Source organism: Danio rerio, chromosome 2, assembly GCF_052040795.2.
Source record: "Danio rerio strain M-AB ecotype USA chromosome 2, GRCz13ab, whole genome shotgun sequence".
Lineage (NCBI taxonomy): Eukaryota > Metazoa > Chordata > Actinopteri > Cypriniformes > Danionidae > Danio > Danio rerio.
Window position 1 is genome coordinate 13,587,501 of NC_141022.1, and position 22,043 is coordinate 13,609,543.

Sequence of the window (22,043 nt, forward strand, 5' to 3'; positions counted from 1 at the left end):
TAAACATGAACTGTAGACCTATATAAGCTCCAAAAAATGTTTTATTTATTTATTTATTTTTTCTTATTAATACAATAGTTCGAAGTCATAACTGAACTAAACTGAAATGGAATGAAAACGTGGAGTATGCATATATTAGTGGCATTATTGAAATAAACACAGCAATCAAACTATTGCCGCCATGTAGGACATTTTGCCATATTTTCCGACAAGATCCACACATGCGACTGTCAGTAAAGGACCACGCACACACATACTCTAATACACCAGTTTGTCATGGAGGCATGAATGAAATGTTCATATGTCACCCAAAATTACAGTAAACTCTAACATGAAAGCACTTCACATTAACACCTTTATTATATTATTGTCTATAAAGGCAAATAACTAGATTACAGATGTCCATGTAAGCATAGTCAGTAGTGTCTTTTTTTGTCAGACGCATCACCCGTTTGACTTTTATTCCCCGTCATTTATTTTAAAAAGCACCCAGTCCATTTTATTTGTATATGTTTTACTCGAACGCATTAACTCTACATGTGTCTGAGATGTCGAGCTAACATTAATCAGATTCACTCTAGTGAACTGCATTCATGTTAGCACGTCACGTTTGATGTGGTAATTTCACAGAAGGAATATACATGGGTTCGAAGACTGGTTCTTGCCATCTACAGTGCAATTTGGCCAGGTATACATCTGCGTTAAAATACCAAGGTGAAAGTCATCATAGCTTGCGTAGAACAGGCCCAGCTCCCAACCCAACTTTGAGAATAGATTAACTACATTTACATTTACATTTAGTCATTTAGCAGACGCTTTTATCCAAAGCGACTTACAAATGAGGACAAGGAAGCAATTTACACAACTAAGAGCAACAATGAATAAGTGCTATAGGCAAGTTTCAGGTCTGTAAAATCTAAGAAGGGAAGTATTAGTAGTATTAGTATTTTATTTTTTTTTTGTGATATTCAAAGAGGCAATTGCAGATTAGGAAGTGAAGTGGAGACTAAATAGTTGAGTTTTTAGTCGTTTCTTGAAAGTAGCGAGTGACTCTGCTGTTCTGATGCAGTTAGGGAGTTCATTCCACCAACTGGGCAGATTGAGCGTGAGCGTTCGCGAAAGTGATTTCTTCCCTCTTTGGGATGGAACCACGAGGCGACGTTCATTCACAGAACGCAAGTTTCTGGAGGGCACATAGATCTGCAGAAGTGAGAGCAGATAAGAAGGAGCAAGGCCAGAGGTCACTTTGTAGGCAAACATCAGAGCTTTGAATTTGATGCGAGCAGCAACTGGCAGCCAGTGCAAACGGACTAGCAGCGGAGTGACATGTGCTCGTTTAGGTTCATTGAAGACAACTCGTGCTGCTGCATTCTGGAGCAGTTGAAGAGGCTTGATAGAGTTAGCTGGAAGCCCAGCTAGTAGAGAGTTGCAGTAATCCAGGTTGAAACTAGATTAACGGCGATATTTTTTTTTTTTTTTTGCCCGATAAGTGTCTCGCATTAACGGTGATATACACCCTTTATAGTGCTTTTTTCTCTCCCATTTCAATTAATATCTGATTTGCATGGTTGAAAATAGTTTCACAGGATTGCAACCTATATAGTCATCTCACCGTGAAGCTTTACTGTTACTTTAATTACACAAAGGAAGTGACTGATGTGGTCTGAATGTTTTAGGGAAGTTGCATATAGATTTCTATTAGCAGGTTCTCATTTTTCTTGTAGCTGGCAATGATACAACAGCTGTCTGTGAGACAACTTCATTACAAAGAAAAAAAAGTTGGTGGAACTCTTTATGTGGATAGGTGTATGCAAAAAAAAATCCAAAAAAACTTGCAAAAGAAATGAATACAACTAAGCCACTTTTGAATTCCAAGACATTTTTCAAATGGCCGCGCAACTGTGTTAAACCACAATCATTGTTAATGTTATGGAATCAGTTTACAGAGGGGCATCTCTTCCTTGGGGTTGCATTGGATTTGCACATGTTTTCTTAATGTAAATGTGTGTACAGTATTGTCCTCAAGTGCTACTTGTACTGAAAGATTGAAGCATCACGCAGGACCATGGCAACAGCTTAAGACTGTGCTTTTTCTGAGGGCAAACTCATGTCTGTTAGCCTGTTGTGCACTTCTTTTACAATGATTCCATTGAAAGGGTGAGATTAAAAAAAGTTACTTTATTGGTCTTACTAAAGGTAGTGAAAATTTGCTTGTGGGATTGAAAACGTGAAAAAAGGTGTATTTTACAGCCTGCCACATAGTACAACATAAAACAATTAGCTCACAAAAATAGTGGAGTGCACTTAAAGCTGCAGTGTGCAACTTTATTTTGGGTAAAATTTCAACAAAACTTTCATTCAGCAAGTACTTAAGCCTTTGCCTACTCTTAATTGAATATCTAAGCTTCTAATAATTTAAGTTTTCAGGCCAGATTTCTCAAAGTTCTAATGCCAATTTCCATTAGTGAATGAAATTAAATATATCTGAATTTAGCCAAAATTACTGCTTTTCTAAGCATTCGTTTATATGTCTCACACATCCACCCCAACTTTTACGTAAACTATACAGAGCACACAGGATATTTATTTTAGATTTGGGTGTGTTTTAAAATCAGAACTGGTAAGAGTCTATTTGCTTTTTACATGATTGCTTTCAACACAAACAAAGAATTGTAGATGCTAACGTTTACATCCCATAAGGCTTGAGTGCTTCTATAACGCATACCAAAATATTTGAGAATTAGGTCAGTAGGTGGTCTAATGGCTGTTTGAATGAATTTGTCAAAAGTGTCCCTTCAGGGTTTAGCTCCTACTTGCCTCAACACACCTGTCTAGATGTTTCAAGTATTCCAAGTAAGACCTTGATTAGCTTGTTCAGGTGTGTTTGATTAGGGTTGGAGCTAAAATCTGCAGGACGCCGGCCCTCCAGGAACAAGTTTGGTGACCCCTGCTTTAGAGTAACACTCTTTAGGAAATATATTTTAGAAGTTCCCTAGAGTTAATAAGTTCTTGACATATTTTCAAAATCCATTTAGCCACATTTTCGGTTTGGCTGGAGCAGTTTTAGCTTAGCTTAGCATAAATCATTAAATAGGATTAGATCATTAGCATCATGTTAAAAAAATAAAAGAAAGATTTTAAGTAATTTAGGTTACCAATTTAATTTCTGTAGTCACATCATGCACTAAGACTGATGGAAAATGAACAAAATCTTCTCGGCCGATATAGCTAGCAACTATATTCTGATTGGCTGAATGTTTTTTTTTTTTTATATTGTAAAAAATAAGCTGTTTTAAACTAACCTAGGGGAGTTGTAAAATTAGTCTATTTTCAAAAACGTGGAATGTTCCTTTAAGTCCTTTTAATTGGATTTTGAAAATGCAAAAAACAAAACAACAACATTCCTCAACAACACAACACTGCAGTTTCTTCTATTAAGCATCTATTCAGTATTTATGCTTTCTTGTCAATGTGAGACCTTGATGGACTGAAGAGGAAATGAAGAGAAAACTTCCACCTCAATGAAGAGAGAATCTCAGAGCCACACCTACCTATCAACATGGACCACTGGCAGTTTGAAGAGGATTACAAGAAGCAAACCTTTCTAGAAAGTGTTTTTTATTTTATTTATTTATTTTTAAACTCCTCAAATAAACTTCATATAAACTCATTGCAATGTTTTATTGGCATCACACTAGTTGATTTGATCTTTTTGTTTTCATATATATATGGGATCTTTAAGTTCTTCCGTCCCCAGTTTCAAGGATAAACTGTCAGCCAAATTTTAAGATATATTAACTTGTGTTATGTTCAAAATTATGTAACCATCTTTGAAATCTCCAGCAGAATATTCTGGGCTGTATGCACAGCTAGTGTTTTTCAGCCTATGATGAACTTCACGTGACAGGTTTATGTAACTATTTTCAATTTATTTTGATTGTCCTATTCATTGAAAACTTCAATTCATTAAAAATACTACTTTATAGACATATTAAGCAGACAAAGCAGTGTTTTCAATTTTGCTAATAATAGGATATTAAATAATGTTAATCCTAATATTAGCACTTTTTCTGCAGCTAGATTTTGTGCATCACAGCTATATTTGCTATTAAAAAAACAACCAAAAAAAAATTAAACTTTAATTTAAATGATCTCCTCCACTGAAATAAATGTTATTTTTCACCTGGTGTCTCCAAGTTGTCTTATATTTTATCAGCTTCAGTTAAGTCACCCATGAAAGGAGAATCTTTTATTCTGGTTGGATATTTTTGTTTTGATTAATGGACAAGTTAAAACCCTTAAAGTTTTCATTTTATGGTATTTAAATGTTTGGTCTTTTCAAAGTACAAATAAAAAGCCAAATTAATGTAAATTTGTTTACAAATGCAGCACACCAAGATGATGAAACCTTGGTCTCGTTGATGAAATCTAGGTTTCATTTGCGACACCAGAGCAGGTATGTGTATCTGTTCACTGAGTAAATGAGGAAATGACATCTTCATGATGCTTCCATGTTGAGCAACAGCTTAAATGAGAGGTCTTTAATAAATTACTTCCCTCTCGGTGTATAAACAAATGTGCCCACTCCAAGAATTAAACAATTACGATGGATTCACCCTCACCCAGGGGCAATTTCAAATTGCCAATTTCTTACTCCCGGGGCTGTTTACGTAAATAGAAGTTAATATTTAGCAGCACCATGTTAGTGCTTTGTAACATTTAATTTTTACGAGGTGGGTCGTTAGCCCAATGCTTAAGCCCTCAACCTGGAGGATCAGGAAATACACACATACACCACGGACAATTTCGGGGGTTGAAACCAGAGCGCCTGGAGGAAATTCATTCGAAATTCCACGCAGAAATGGCAACTGACTGAGCCGGGGCTTGAATCAGCGACCTTCTTGCTGTGAGGCGACATCGCTACCCTCTGTGCTACACATGCTAGTCTGTTTCTTGCTTTAAAACCTATTGGATAAAACTATGTTCTCTAATATATGTGATTAATTGCAAAAATCACAAGTGACTGATAACATAAATACAAATAAATAAAGTACAATAACAAAGACGCAAAGTTTAAAATATATAATGCTACATGAAAAACATGATCATTATTCTTTTAACTGATTTACTTAGCATCTTTATATGGTTTTTTTTTGTTAAATGTTACTGTTTAATAAATAGCACATGTTGAAAAAATGTAAATCGCAAATAATATTTGCTGCTCTTCCATCTAACGGTGACATAGACCATAAAATTATATGGGGTTAATGTTTGTGAATACTTGGTTGTAGCATAGAAATGCAGGAGAATTCTGCAAATGGATGTTTTTTGATGCAGGTCAGCGTTAAAGTCTTGAGCTGTTAGAAAGATCATTGCTTTTTTTTTTGTTCATCACTTAGACATAATGCTTTACATGATGTAAGGATATTGTTCAAAATATTGTTCAAAAGGGACATTTTTGACTTAGTAATGGCTTTTGTGGTTCAGATGGTAAGCTGCAGTAAAATTGTGGTGGTCCTCACACAGAATGTAAACCTGAATTTAAACTGTCTGGTTTATTATATATATATATTTTTATTTACAAGAATTTTAAACTAAACTGTTAAATGCTAAATCACACTATTATACAGTGATTTACAGCACATGAATCATAGCTCTGCTGATATATATACACACACACACACACACACACAAGCGACTTACCAAGTCTTAAGGGAGCCGAAAAGAAAATGAATGAATGAAGGCCATTTCCATGTAAACACTAAACCACAATTTCTTAAGTATTATGATTTTTTTTATTACAGATAAAAGGCCAATTTAAATTAAGAGTGTTGTAAAGTTAGAATTTTGTTGTTTATGCATTGAGACTTTAAGTGGTACTGAACAAAGTAATTGAATTACCTATCAGACATGCATAGTAAAATTAATTACAATTTAATTATGTTAGTAAATCGGCTTAGTCCCTTTATTAATCCAGGGTCGCCAAAGCAGAATGAACCGCTAACTTATCCAGCACGTTTCTACCAAGTGTGCCGCAAGCCTGCGTTTGAGTGAAGGTCTCGGCCGTTAGATCGCCCCCTTGGGGCTGGCTGCAGTACAAGTCATAAAGCCCGCCTCCTCTGTGTTAATGAAGGAGACTTGAGCCCAAATAAAAAAATTAATTACACTTGCAATAAACTGTCCCGAAAGATGGTTCTGGTCGATTAAGGCATTGGTTATTGTGCTGAAATAGGTGCAGATCTTCATTTTTGTAAACAGTTTGTTTTTAGCAGTAATTTAATGCTGGGCGTGTCATCGTGATTGACAGCTGTGATTGACAGTTTCTCAAAGCAGCGCGTCTGAGCTTCGGCAGGAGACTGAAGTGTTATTATTCGATTTCTGTGTTATTTTACCATGACAAAATGAGTTCAGCAGTAAACTACAGTTTCTGACATACATGATCTGGTGGAACACTGTTTATTCGCTAAGGTCAGGGCTTTTTTCGGGCTTTATTAGTTTGCTGATACATGTACGCCTAGCCACCCAGATAGCAAAATACACTAGGGCCAGTTCCAGCTAGATTCCAGCCGAAGACTTACCCCTCAGAGCTCAGACTGACTACCTCTGCTGGACTTACTCCGGATGCCTGGACTCACTGCCCGAATCCAGCCCGAGTCAATCGAGCCAGATGCGGCGGCCGAGCGAGCCGGCGCTGCCGCATGCGAGCCAGAATCAGCCCGCGACGCCGCGAGTAGGTTATGCGCTGCGGACCGGAGCTGGCGCGATTGAATATATAAAACCCTCATATTTGTTAACGTTATTACATCCATTTGTGTTGATAAGACAGCAAACGCATGCTGAGAAGTTCGGGGGGCGTGGTTGATTTTACATAAAGCGTTTGGTTGGAAGCTCGACTCCGCTCATTTTCGCGGCTCCTCCTCTGGCTCCATCAGTCCTTCTGCGCATGTCAAGGCTCCAATTTCAGCAGTCTTTTGCGACAGTTTGTGCCCGTCAAGCAGGCGTTTTGCCCTCAAAGCGTTCAATGGGAAAAGGGGCTGTCGCGTCGTCCATATTTTTTACAGTCATTGGTTTCTACGCAGCGGATGCCCTTCCAGCCGCAACCCATCTCTGGGAAACACACACACACTCTCATACACTATGGATAATTTAGCCTACACAATTCACCTATACCACATGTCTTTGGACTTTGGGGGAAACCAGAGCACCCAGAGGAAACCCACGGAAACTCAGGGAGAACATGCAAACTCCACACAGAAACGCTAACTGAGCCGAGGTTCGACCCAGCAACCTTCTTGCTGTGAGGCGACGGCACTACCTTCTGCGCCAATGCTTCGCCCTGTTAGTAATTCATTACTTTTTAAAAAGTAACTTACCCAACCCTGCACAGATTATAAGTGTTTTAGTCTACAAATATTAAGTTCAGATTTAAAGTTTGAAAGGTTTTCAAAATAAATATTTATTGGATATTCAATAACATTTATTAAGAAATAAGTATTTTCTGAACAGGAAGATAACTGCAGTATAATATAAATAGAATTTTTTTTTTGAAAATACATATATTAAAACAAGCACACTTTCTCATTTTTGTATAGTTTATTATAAAGTTGAAGTCAGAATTATTAGCCCCCTTTTAGATATTTCCCAAATAATGTTTCACAGGGCAAGGACATTTTCACAGTATGTCTCATAATATTTTTTTCTTCTGGAGGAAGTCCTATTTGTTTTATTTCAGGTAGAATAAAAGCAGCTTTACGTAAAAAAATGAAAACTTTTTAAGGTCCAAAATTGTTAGCCCCTTTAAGCTATATATTTTTAATAGTCTACAGGACAAACTATCATTATACAATAAATTGCCTAATTACCCTGACCTGCCTAGTTAACCTTTAAATGTCACTTAAATCTGTATAGAAGTGTCTTCAAAAATATCTAGTCAAATATTATTTACTGTCATCATGGCCATGATAAAATAAAACAGTGGTTAGAAATTAGTTGTTTAAACTATTACGTTTAGAAATGTGTTGAAAAAAAAATCTCTCTGTTAAACAAAGATTGGGGGAAAACAGGGGGGCTAATAATTTTTACTTCAACTTTATTTATATAAACAGTTATGTCTATGTGTTTAGTAGTGCACTAATAAAGATGAAGAACAGGTTAATTTCTGTTAATTTTTTCTCAGTATGATTTTTTATTTTGTTTTTTTTAAAGAGGCTTTGTTGAAGTGTTAGAAGTAATGAACCATTGAGCAGGACAAACAATCATTCATAAAAGGTCTGTCTTTTGCTTGTTAAATATTGTTACAAAAATGATGGTGAAAGGAAGTGTTTTTTTTTTTTTTTTACTTTTGGAACCCAACTGTAACACTATATGTGCTCTAATGGGCTCAAATGTTGGCATTCTCCAGGCTGTCAAAATAAAAGTCTATATTCCAACACATCGTCCAAGCTGAAAATAAGCCAATGCCAAAATGTGGAAAATTGTTGCATATATCCGTGGTCGCTCTTAATCAGTATTCACTAAAGCAAGCCTGGTAATAAATTTCTCTTTCTTAGGAATAGGGGGCGAGGAAAAGCTCTGGTGGAGGATGAAGACAGCACAGATGGAATGGAGACAGCAGAAACAGGAAGCACACAGGAGACAGGTAACTGCAGCCCTCTTTTTTTGCTTCCACCTTTTAGCTTCCTCTCCCACTCTTTCCTCTCGTTTCTTTTCTCCTCCCCCACATATACTTTCTATAAACTTCTTTTCCCACCGCTCTGGGTTTCCTGTGTCACTCTTTTCTTTTCAGCCGTCACATCCTCCTTCCTCAAGAGTCAGAGAGCGAGCCTGCTTCTCCTCTGAGGCAGTTTCAATGATAAACAAAATCACAATGTGGAGCCCTGAATTGATTTTCCTTCCCAGCTGTGCAGTCAATCTAACTCAGACCTCAGCCGGCCAAGGAGGAGCTTTCAAGAGGCTCGGCCGTCCACACTCCTTGAGCAGGATTGATGAGATTTTTGCCCGTCTCCACATGGCTCCTCTCTCTAGCTCTAATTGAAAGGATTTGACTCCAGCCATAGCCATTCTGCTCTGGAGTCGCCACACCAGCTTTCAAAGCATGTGATTGAGGTTCACAGCAGCCAGTGGAAACTAATGTCTACTGAAAGCCTTTTAAAATCTCATCTTTCTCATTTTCCCCTCATTTTCACTGTCCTTTTGCCTGCGCATAGCTGGTGGAATCTGTTGGCGATATGTGTGTTCAGGTTCATAAGCAGCCTGATGACTTGCTTTGGATCCTATTTTGTTTTTATCATTTAGCTTCAGAGATTTTTTTCCCCTCCAAACTAGTGTTGCTTTTATATTATTTTTTATTAATTTCTTATTTTTGTTGTGCACACCAAAAAGCTTTTAAGTGCATCTGGTGTAGTTTCAATGAATTATGAATAGAACATGGATATAAACACCTAAAAATTTTATTTATATTGGACATGGAATGTTTGCGAGGAAGTGTTTAATAAGTAAAACTGGCCAGCGATGAGGGTCAATAGTGGTAGCCTATTAGACATTTCAAAGAAAATATCTTAATATTAAAAAAAGAAAGCATAAGCTGGACCACAACATATCCTATCAATGTCGTAAGGAATGTTCAAATAATGTAGGCATTTTGTGAGATTTTCTTTATTATAGAGTAAACCTATAGGTTTTACTAAAGAAGATAAGTTATTTGAGTGACGTGATGGCACAGTAGGTAGTGCTGTCACCTCACAGCAAGAAGGTCTCTGGTTTGAGCCTCGTCTGGGTCAGTTGGCATTTCTGTGTGGAGTTTGCATGTTCTCCCCTTGTTCGCGTGGGTTTCCTCTGGGTGTTCTGGTTTCACCCACAAGTCCAAAGACATGCGGTACAGGTTAATTGGGTAAGGTAAATTGTCCGTATATGTGTGTGAATGAGTGTGTGTGGATGTTTCCCAGTAATGGGTTGCAGGTGGAAGGGTGTCCGCTGTTTTTAAAACCTATGCTGGATAAGTTCGCGGTTCATTCCGCTGTGGTGACGCCAGATTAATAAAGGGACTAATTAGAAAAAAAATGAATGAATGAATGAGATATATAATTTTACTTTATGATGAGCAGAACTAGGGCTGCACAATATATCATTTCAGCATCAATATCGCAATGTGCATCGCATCGATATCGCAATACGTATCAAAATATGCACATTGATTAATTGATTAATTAATTAACAGATTAATTGTATTTATTATTTATGAGGAAAAATGTTTTTCTTACATAGGTCTTGTTTCTAGTCCAAATATCTAGATTTCAAAGTGAAAAAAGTGTATTTTACCTCCCCATTTAATTGTTTTAAGAAAAAACTAAATTTTGAACAGAAGAATATTTAAATGAAATTTGCCAAAAATAAAACAGCAGTTATTTCAAGAGCTTAGGACAAGAATTCAGAAAAAATGTATCATGGCGACAAACTTCACGATGCAGAGCCAGCATCGTGATCCATCGCCCCGCCCCACATTTATATTAATATATAACTTATTTTTTTGCTTGCCATCTTATTAGCAATAATGGTCTTTTCATGAGCTGTGTTAAATTTTATATATAGCTGCCGCTTGCACGGCTGACAGCATCATGAGGATTAAATGAAGGATTTTACAGTACCTCTCACGCTTAAAATGTGTAGATTCAGTGGCAAACGCTGTTTCCTGCAAACCCCGTCCCACAGACTTTACAATGAATGGCTTTAGTTATTTCATAGCGGACTTGAAGAAAAAAGGCGTGATAAGAATTTTTCAGTAAAACAATAAAAATGTATGCACTATAGTGATCTCCAAAACAAACTCCCGTCTCCTCCGCCAGCTGTGGGAAAAGCCATTAGAACAACACAGATCACGGTGCCTTTCATATCAGAGTCCCGCGGAAAAAAAGTGTTTGACAGGTGGTCAATTTGTTTGTAACTTTATTTATTAATGGTTTGGTTTTGGGTAAAGCAAAGACCATGTGGGTCAGGTAATGAAAACGGTAGGCTACAATTAATGAATTCGTTATGAATTAATTGATATTTACAGTAACAATGGCCCCCACCCTCTGCCTACGACGACGATGGCATCTCACATTAGACATCGTACGATGCCAAATTGGACAACATCGCCCAACCCTAATTATAACATTTAAAAATATAGTATTTCTAAAAATGTTCCTTTTTTCATAGATTTAAGTTATGAATTACAGTATCGCAATACTACATGGTATCACGATACTTCAGCTGGTATAGTATTGTAAAATGAATTAATGGTATTATTACAACCCTACTCCCCAGTGCTGCTGCAACCCACAAAACCTAGAATTCTGGAGGCAGGCTTTGCATGGTCAGGCATAATTTATCATCTTTCTGAGTTATCTAAACTGAAAGTAATAACATTACAAGAATAAAATCTGTTGTTGTATTTATTTAAAGTAGACCATTATTTTTTTAACCAGTTTGTTGAAACTGTAATTTTCGGTTTCTTTACTCTGCTTTGAGAGACACATAGCTATAATAACCAGGTAAATTGTCTTGACACTGCAGGAGAGCTGACACTTGCCTGAATGTCAAGTCACTTCCACCTTGGAGATCTGAACACCCGCTCACAGTCAATAATACAAGCTAGCATCATTAAAGGTGCTGCCAGTATCTGCTTAGCTTCCTGAACCTCAGAACAACCTTTGTTTCAAGGTTACTACTGAAGTTAATGGCACCATAATTATGAATGACACTTCAGTACCCCAGAACAACTCAAGACTTTTAAAGTGCTGCTTCTTAGAGGAAGCTGTCAAGCTTTATTGTATCAAGCCTTCAAATGTCACTTTAAGCTGTACAGAAGGGTTTTGAAAAATATCTAGTCAAATATTATGTACTGTCATCATGGCAAAAATAAAATAAATAAGTTATTAGAAATTAATTATTAAAACTATTATGTTGAGAAATGTGTTGAAAAAAATCTTTTCGTTGAACAGAAATTGGGGCAAAAATAAACAGGGAGGCTAATAATTTTGACTTTAACTATATATATATATATATATATATATATATATATATATATATATATATATATATATATATATATATATATATATATATATATATATATATATATATATATTTAATTCTTATCGCAGCCTTTTGCGATTTGCTAATCACAACGTTTCAAATCGCGATTGCGCTTCAATTTCGATTAATCGCACAGCCCTATAACGCACCATCTGCATGTATTGAAATAAAACTTATTATAAGGATTTTGAGCTTGCTCACATTTTTCAACACACTGCTATTATTTTGAACACAACTAAATGTACTTTTATAAAGAACGTGAACATTTACGATGCAAATAGTCTGGGATTTGGTTGAAACTTTAATAACAAATATACTATAAAGCAATGCTAATGATGCCTTAACAAGCACAATTGACTTGTTTTCTTTGCAAATTGACACTAATTTGTGTAATTTAATAAAGATCTGTCAGATTAACTTCCACTAGAAGAGACAGGAGGACAGGAGTTAGTATACTGCATCTGCGATTTCACTGTGGTCTATTTTGGACCACAAATAGATCTCGACTCAGTAGGGACTCTTAGTCACAGGTGACTCACACCTGTAATTGTCCACACTGTGTACATTGTGAAACAGCAGCCTTATTAACACATAGCACATGTGCTCTGCATAATTCCCTATGATATTTTATAATAAGGATACTTGTTTGTGTTTGAGCAGGGACACAAAGATCCTGGGGTCTTTCTAGAGTTTTATTTAACAGGCTGCTGTTGATATTGTACAGACTGAACACATATCATTTGGAATCTTAAGAAATAGATTTGGCTTACATCAAGATGTCTAGTTCTCTGGAGGCAATTAGGACTGTTCATAATAAATAGGATTTATTTGATGAAAAGAAAAATAATTGAGGCAAAATTACAATCATTCAAGCTCGTCACTTATACTGTGACATTGCATTTGAGGAATTCAGCATTTAAGTCAACGGTTTGTTTGGTGGGTTAATGTCAGAATGAGTTTGCACTATTCAGCATATAGAATTGCTTTTGGCAAAAGAGAGCACTCTGATTGGTTTGTAAAGAATCAGAGTGTGAGATCAATAACTGAAGTGATGTAACCAAGTAAACAATTCAAGAAAGAGAGAACACGAAAGCCGGTTATAATTTTCCTGCATTACTCAATTATTTGAAAATGAAATGGATTAGTAGATTATCATACATACATGAATTAATTCTGACAATTACTGTCCTAATAGTACTAAACTCTGCATTGTTTATGATTTGTATAGATGTCAGAAGGTGTGGAAAGAGAACCTCTGGCACAGAACACACACTCTCGTTTCAGTTGGCTGCCGTCTGTTTGGTTCAATCTAAGGAGAACCAGTGATCTTGGTCTGGGTGGAGGCTGGTCACAGCAATTGTTTGTTTGGTTTCTGGTCTAAGTCAACTTTTTCCAGTTCCCTGCTGCATTCTTATAGAACTTGAATCTAAGGGTGGGGGTTTAGCCTTCTTCACCTCCCGTTCTCAGATGAAAGGTGCTTTCTTTGGGAGGGCGGTGTGAGTACTTCGGAAGGAATTGGTTGTAAAGCTCTCTTTACTTTTACCAATTTCTCCTCTTTACTGACCTAGGATAGGATGACCTTTTAGTTATTGATCTGTTTGTTTGTTTCTTGCCAAAGTTGTTCTACTTGTTTGGCATCATTAAGGACTCTACTACCGTCCAAGGCTTTTGATGGGTTTATCAAGGATAGCTGCTATTGGCTCCCCACTGATGCAGAAACTCTTATTAGTGAACTGGTTTTTGACAATACTACAGAACTTGCTGGGTTTGATCTTCATGTGTGCATGTTATTATGGAGCTTACCTAGCAAACGTTTGGTGCATGATTTTATAGTTGTAATGCTCATGTCATAAATATATGCACCTTGTGGGGGAAGACACAGCCCATTCTCCATTCGTTCTTCCCCAACCACCCATTGTGAGGTTTGAATAACAGTTTTTATTAGCTGTAATGGATGCCTAATCTCCAGGTGCTGCCTGGTTTGTGTTGTTTTGCATAGACGTAGAACTGAAGGTCCTGGAAATAAGCCTTTACCAGATTTTTACTCTCTGGGACCTGAAAAAGTTTTCAGAAAATCTTGTGTTGCACTGACCTAAAGGCAGTAGCAAAAAAAAAAAAAAAAAAAGGAAATCCACATGCAGATCCTTCTTTGTTTGTTCCTTATGCAAAATGATGCTTGCATACAACAGAAATCCTTAGAAGCGACTTATCCCCACCTTCTGTACTGAGATCTCTTACCAAATGGTTTTTGGCCCACAGGAAAGGAAATGTCCCATTCAGCCCTTTCTGCTGATCTGGAAGAACTAGTTGATGTTTGAGGAGTTATTCTCCTTAAGCTTGGATTAAACTTTTGTGTCAAGTGATTGACATGACCCACGGCACCTGCCATTGCGTGTAGCCGTGCATTTATATTTTAGCGCGTTATTTGTGGTGGTCTGCAATGACACTTCCGAAACTCTAGCTGGCAGTAGGCTTTTATTTTCCTCTGTATCGATTTTCTTCATGGGTGTTTTGTTTTTTTTAAATGCTACCTTAATGTACAAGCATGAGTTAAGCATGGAACAAAAGTTTTTATCTGAAGCTCCATCATGGGACTCGACACTTGTAAACACTAGCTCCATTGGGTTTGCGGCTCTCAGCCACGCCCACACTCTTCACAGCTACCAAGCTAACCCATAACAGAGCTTGCGCTACATGTCGGTGTGACGTGTAGTTACATTTTTTGAGCAGTGTGCATCAGCTTGATGCAGAAGTATAAATCAACCTTTAGGAAAAATAATCCCTCTATTTTGCCAATCTTTTGGTATGATAACCTTTATCATGCCACCTGTCCTAAATGATTATTTTATGGAAGCTAAGATTTAAATTGGTCTTTTTTTTTACCTTAGGATCTTTTTAAATAAATAAAATGGGACCAATGTTGCGTTTTTAACTATACATTAAAAAATATTTAAATCAAGATTATTTGAATTTGATGCGTTCATTGCGTACAATCTTTTGTATCATAATTATTTCCTGCATGTAATTCCAGATTTGATTAATTTCTCTAAATAATACCACATGAACTTGAATTATGAAACATGATATTATTACAATTATATATTTTAACACGTAGCACATAGTAGTTAAAGACACTTTGTAAAGTGTGTCTTTGAATGCATCTTTTGAAATAGTATTTATTTATTTATTTATTGTTACTTTTTTTTATTCATTTTTCATTATTTTTCAGTTTGACCTGGCTTTCTGTCTGAGAACATTAGTATGATGGCTTCTAAATGAACTAAAAGGGCTTTGAACTTGCTGCTTTTCCAGCAGAGTATAGCAGTGCAATTAGCGATCAGTGCTCTTTGATGCTGTTGGGTGTTTGAGAACTCTGAGTAAAAGTGAATCATTATTGGTACCATACATTTTGTGATGTTTGTTTTCAAAAGCATTTTCTAGATGCATCGAACCATATTCTGTTATAAATCCTGTAAAAAAAAAACTAATAAAAAAACAAAAAACATTATCGTTTTCATTATTTCCAGGGTGTTGTATGATATATGTAATGGTGATTGATATATATATATATTGGTGTTGTATAAGTGTGTGTGTGTGTTTGTGTGTGTATATATTTATATATATTAAGTTTAGATGCAAAATCCTCTAAATCCATCAGACCTCTTGTAAATTAGCATTTTTTTTATCAGGCTTCTCTGGTTAGGTTCAGAAGATTCATTTTATATGTAATGAAAAGGTTATTAGCTAGTAAATCAAATTTTAAACATTTTCAAAAATGTCACTTTTGAAAATTCATTGTTTTTTAGCAAGGTAAATTTTCTTTTTCTGTCAAAACCAGCTAAATCCACTTGAGCTTTTTATGCAAAACCCTCTAAATCTACCTATTGAAACAAGACAGTGTAATTAGTTGAAAATAAAGATGCCAGTAGTAAAATATGCCAGTGGTAAAATAACCAAACATAAAACCCATCACACAAACCACCTGAAAATTAAAATATATAAATCTTTCAAGTAAGTGGCGGTTCATTCCGCTGTGATAAACCAGGGAAAAAGCAGAAAGAAAATGAATTAATGAAATCTGTCAAGTAAGTGCATTAATCAATAACATTACAATTGACATTAATTAAATCTTAACAATCTGTTGTCATTTCTGATATTTGGGATTTAGATTTAATGTAAGTAGAGCAATATAGATATTGTCAACATTGTAAACTAAGCTTGGTAGATTCAAATAATGTAGTGTAAATATATCATGAAACATTGATGTTTTACGATGTTTTTACACCACATTATTTGAATTACACTACATTGTAAACTAAGCTTGGTAGATTTAAATTAAGTAGTGTAAAAACATTCTGAAACATCAATATCGGTTGTCCATTGTCCATAATATAACAAGCTTATCAGACGGATAGGTAATAGTAATATAAGTAATCAAAATAATCTATAGTTTTACACATTAAATTTATCTTTTAAAAATAGCTTAAATTAGCAAATAAAGGTATGCAAATAATGGTAGGCCAAAAAGTAGGCCTACTGGTCAAAAAATAGGATGCCTCTCAGACAATTTTATAAGATGTCGTTAATTCATTCTCAACATACTTAAGGTCCTGGTCTCTTGTTTATCCTCATAGCAACCACGTGGGATAAAAGAATGGCATCTTAACTCTGTCTTTCGTGAAAAGGAATTGCTGTTTAATGTATAGTAAATCAGACTCATTCAAAGTAGCGTCACTGCGCAAAAACACGTTATGAATGGATGCTACATTTCTGACTGTACGGTGTGTTTTCTTTTTCTAATAATGCACAGATTTTTGAGGTAAGGGACGTCTTCATTTGCCATTCACTGACAGTCGGACAGGCTTATCCAGTTTATTAAACTTTGTCTTTTAAAATCTAAAGTGTAATAAAACAGCCTCATAAAGCTGGCGTATCAGCACATTGCAACATTGAAAACATATGATTCGATTCGTGCTTCTGATTGGTTCTCGGGATATAGCGCTTTAGCTATTAAAGGCAAGTGGCGTTTTAGAAGCTTTTGCCAAAAACTTTTGTTTCTGAATGCACTGACGCTGGGATTTATATGATTTGAAGCGAATCTATTTGTCGATGGTGTAGTACCTGCCTAAAGCATTGACTCAATGCCATTATCTTATTTTTGGCGTAAGTTGCGTTTAGCGGCTTTTGCATTTAAACTCTTCATATATATATATATATATATATATATATATATATATATATATATATATATATATATTATATATAATATATTGAGCTTGTTTCCTCATTTAATAGGCATTTTTATTGAGATCAAAATTTACTTTATAAATGATATTTTAAACCTCCTCTGGTGTTTATTGTTTTTAAAAAAAATATTCAAAACTTTTTTTCAGATAGGTCTTTGTAAAATGAAAGTTTAATGTGGCTTTAAAACAGTTTAATTTATGTATTGGATATACCTACAGTGTTATAGCTAGCTTTTATTTGTTTTATATTGTTTTATTTATTTAATGTGATTTTATTCTATCCGATATTTGTAATTCTTTAAATTATTTCAATATAGCTTAGGCTATTTTTTCTAGATATGGCACTATTGTATTCAGCCTATAAAAGTGGACACTTAATTTGTAAAGTTTTAAGTCTTTCTGTTGTATTCATGTTTTGTATTATCTCCAAAATAAATAAATAAAAAAGAAAAAATCCATCAACAGAGCTGTCAAACCAGCGCTCTTTTGCCCGGTCTCACACTCACATACAAGCATCTAAACGCGCATGTATCATGCACAATCACACCTTTTAAACTTGACCAAAACTCTCGGCAACCTTTACTTAAAAAAATGTCACACTTATAGATGAAAACTTTATAATTTTTTGCAAAAGCCTTACATTTAAAAGGGAAACATAAGAGCGATCATAAGCAAAAAGACCTCTAGCCTTAAGTTGTTTTATGGAATCTTAAACTGACCAGCTATATGTTTTCTTTCCCCTATTTATTTATTTATTTATTATTTATTTATATGATTATTATTGATTAATTAATTAATTAATTTGTTTGTTTGTTTGTTTGCTGCATCGGAAAACTAGTGTAATGACGGCATGCCATCTTTACCAGACTGGGCAAAGTCCCCCTCTCTTTTCACTCTGCTCTGAAGCCCCAGCTGGCCCTCTTTGACCCAAGGTATTTGGCTGGTCCTGAGAAAGCCCCGCTCTGGCCCTATCAGGCCCCGGAAGTGACAGTGGAAACGCAACTGGCCCTGGCTTGCTTGCTTTAAGCGCGATAGTGGATAGTGGCGGCTACTGTGTCCTCAAATTATAAAGAAAGTATACTGGGGCAGGGTGGCATGATGGCTTAGTGGTTAGCACTGTCGCCTCACAGCAAGAAGGTTGCTGGTTTGGGTCCTAGCTGGGTCAGTTGGCATTTCTGTATGCAGTTTCCATGTTCTCCCTGTTTTGGCTTGGGTTTCTTCCAATTGCTCAGGTTTCCCGGTACTGGGTTATGGCTGGAAGGGCATCCACTGCGTGAAACATATCCCGGTATAGTTGGTGGTTCATTCCACTGTGGTGACCTCTGATAAATAAGGGACTAAGCTGAAGAAAAATGAATAAATGAATTGATGAGTGTACCGCAACCATAACTTCTCTCTCTCTTTTGTATTTTTTTTATTTGATATATTTTTTATTTTTTATTTTTTATTTTGTTTTATTGTATTTTATTTTATTGATTTACTTGTAATGCACAAATAAACACAATAGTTAATTGTAAATAATTAAGATATAAAGTGAAAGATTAAACAAAAGCTAAATTTAATTCAATGCACTTTAAATAAATAATAAAAGAGACCAAGTATTTACAGTGAGTAAAAAGCAAGAGAAAGAGATGTGACTGTAACTTAGATTTAGAATCATTTACAGTAGATGCAGATCTCACAAATAAGGGAAGGCTATTCCGTAACTTACGACCGGCCACTGCAAACACACCTCTCAGCTTCTGACTTGACAGAATAATGCTGTCGAAGGATCATAAACATCTGGCTGCCCTATTTACATTTACAAGATCTGAAAATTAAGCAAGAGCCATAACATTTAAAGACTTAAAAAGGACTGTAGTTGCATAGATATTTACATTATGTCGTCTACTCTGTCGTCTAGACACATTATGTTGTCTACTCTGTTGCTGTTTATTGGAAGGAATGTGTAAATAGAGCTGCCATTTCAGTACAGGTTAATGCTCCTTTGAAACGAATGTGGTACCAAGGTGCAGTGGAGGACTGGCCATCCGGAGCATATATAAACATATATACATTTATCTATGATTGGAAATTTTGCCTGTGGTCAGTATGCTAATATTTTTTAAAATTACATCCCTTTTCTATATTGATGGATAAGTGACTGAACAGGCATTGCAAACAAAGAGCTTGTGTTTGTGTGCATGAAAATGTATTATCCTCCCTCCCTGTTAAATTTAATCTAATCTCAGTGCTGAAACCCACGCCCTCTCCCGCTTTCACTTCGAATTCGAATGGAGGGAGCGATTTGTTAGTAAATGAATTTGTGTTCTGAAGATGGATTCATATTTTCTATGGGTTTGGAAGGACATGAGCCAGAATTATGACAGAGGTTTCGTTTTGGGGTGAACTCACTGATTGGTGCATCCCTATTTAATATGGGTGTTTCTCTTTTGTGTCTTTCATCAGTTGCTAAAGGGCAGCAGGAGGAGACGGAGGATGCCTCTGCCATGGCAGTTTCAGCAGAGGGCGAGGAAGAGGAGCAGTCGTCATCCCCTCTTCCTGCAAGCTCTAAGACGGGGGCGGCACAAACATCATCAGCCTCTGGAGAAGCTAAAAGCAGGTCAGAGCATCATCCTCTCTCCAGGCTGAGTCATCAACGACGTGGGATGTGTACACTTGTGGACGTGTGTGTCTGTGTGTATGTCCGTGTGAATGTTTGTGAATGGCTTCATGTTTTAAGCATTATTGACTTTAGTTGTACCTTACTAGATCTCAAAATGGAAGGTCAAACGATAAATATGTTGAAAATTAAAAATGTTGGCTACTGTTCAATCTTAACACGTGGGATGGGCACATGGTCAGCTTAATACAGGAGAATTCAGGGTAAAGAAGACGACACTCTGGGAAGGGCTTGCATGGTACATCTCTCCAGCTCATATAGTTTAGTGTTTCTAGGAGCACTAAAATCAGCAAGGTGAAAATGGCCGGAAATTTGCCTATGTGTTAATATTTTTTCAAATATAGCTGCTTGAGTAATATTTTATTGCATTATAAGAGAAACCATACACACACCTTTACTTTAAGTACCAATTCTCTTTACTAACTAGTGGCTTTTTAACTCCCTGTTTTTTCAAAGTACATATTTTTCATGATCTTCTACTTCCCTAATCCTACCAATACCTAAACCCAACGACTACCTTAATAACTACAAATAACAAGCAAATTGTGTGTTTTGTAAGGCAAAAGTCATAGCTAATGTTTTTTTTAATGGTGAGAATTATACCTTAAAAAATAAAATGTGACAAATATTTCAGAAAAAAATTGTACTATATCATAGATACGTTTAGTCTAATAATAAAACCTCATTGGTTTCATGAATTGTAATAAAATAAAATTAAAATTAAATATGCTAAAAAGAGTAAACTTAAAGAGGTGGTCCACAGAGTATTTTTAAGGTGTGGTTGTTTTTATAAGATGCAAAGCAATGTGTGCTTATGCTTCATTTGTAGAAAATCACGTTATCACGCATAGAGACACTGCAGCTCCGGTGAAGATTGATGGTGTTTACATCGATTTGACTGATAAATATGAATTGTTAGCGGTGCCAAACAGCATTTCCCATTGTTTACGCCTTTGTTTACGTCCTCACTACAACATACAGTACCTACTTGAGGTGTTGTTTACTGCAAAAAGTTTATGAAAATTAATATTGTTTTTTTTTTCATTTCTTTTGCTTTTATTCTTTCAAGTTAAGGCTGGGTGATTGATCAAAAAATTATCAAAATCGACATCCAGAATCTATAATTTATCTAATTTTTCCAGATCAATTCTTTCAATTACTTTCCCTACCGTGTGTGGAATTACTTGACACACTCTGTTGAGGCAGAATTATATTTAATAAATTATTATTTATGCTTATTATTATTATTATTATTATTATTATTAATATTATTATTATTTTCTTATACTTCTGTCAAGGTCACATGTACAGTCCGGCGCAGTCTTCGTATACATAGCACAAGCTTTGTGATTGGTTGGTTTGGTAGCAGTGACGACGTTGGGTGGCGCAGAGAGCTGCATTTTTAGGAATGTGTGTTTTATTTCAGTTGTTCAAGGTTGATATTCAATAAATAATAATAGATAGTAGATAGTGTGTGTTTTCTTCTATTATTTTAAATTCAGTAAGCCAATCTACTTTAAAAAAATCTCTCATTTTGAAATGTGTGAGCATATTTACTGTACAAAACTTGACAGTGAACTATGAGGCCATAGACATAAAATATATAAATAAAATAATCGCTCATTAATTGTAATAGAGTTAAGATGTTCAATTAATCGAGATTTTGATTTTAGGCCAAATCGCTCAGCCCTATTTCAAGTTGCTATATGTAGTGTTATTTATGGTGCAGTTTATCGAATTGTAGGTATTGCACTGTGCTTGTTTGTTTATTCTTTTAGCTGAATGTGCCTCTGTGTTGATGTTACACTACCAATTTACTCTGCCACACATGCATAAAGTTATAAAAACACAAATTACTGTCCAAATGGTGAACTTGACCCAACTTTGAAAGTGCGCTTTTAGAAACACCATTTTTGGGGCAGTGCAAAAGGAAAGTTAGCATAAATTAAAGCAGGTGTGTTTATTTATTTTTTCATTTATTTCTTAATTCTGAAACCATATTGTGGCTTACTATGAATATTTTTCTGCTGGGGGTGTAACGGTATGTGTATTTGTTTTGATTT

The 22,043-nt window shown here is 35.7% G+C and overlaps 2 protein-coding genes across 32 annotated transcripts in view; one reads left to right on the plus strand and one right to left on the minus strand.

Annotated features, from left to right (window-relative positions):
* The window catches only part of LOC147846232 (uncharacterized), an 849,179-nt gene that overhangs the window by 150,325 nt on the left and 676,811 nt on the right, over positions 1-22,043 (minus strand). The window lies entirely within an intron of this gene.
* Positions 1-22,043, plus strand: part of kmt2cb (lysine (K)-specific methyltransferase 2Cb) — a 237,469-nt gene that overhangs the window by 28,358 nt on the left and 187,068 nt on the right. For all 31 annotated transcript variants that reach the window (XM_087240505.1, XM_087240508.1, XM_087240510.1 and 28 more), the window contains exons 3-4: positions 8,550-8,638; positions 19,767-19,920. In XM_087240505.1, the coding sequence (XP_087096631.1) occupies positions 8,550-8,638; positions 19,767-19,920 (243 nt within the window). The remainder of the gene's footprint in view (positions 1-8,549; positions 8,639-19,766; positions 19,921-22,043) is intronic.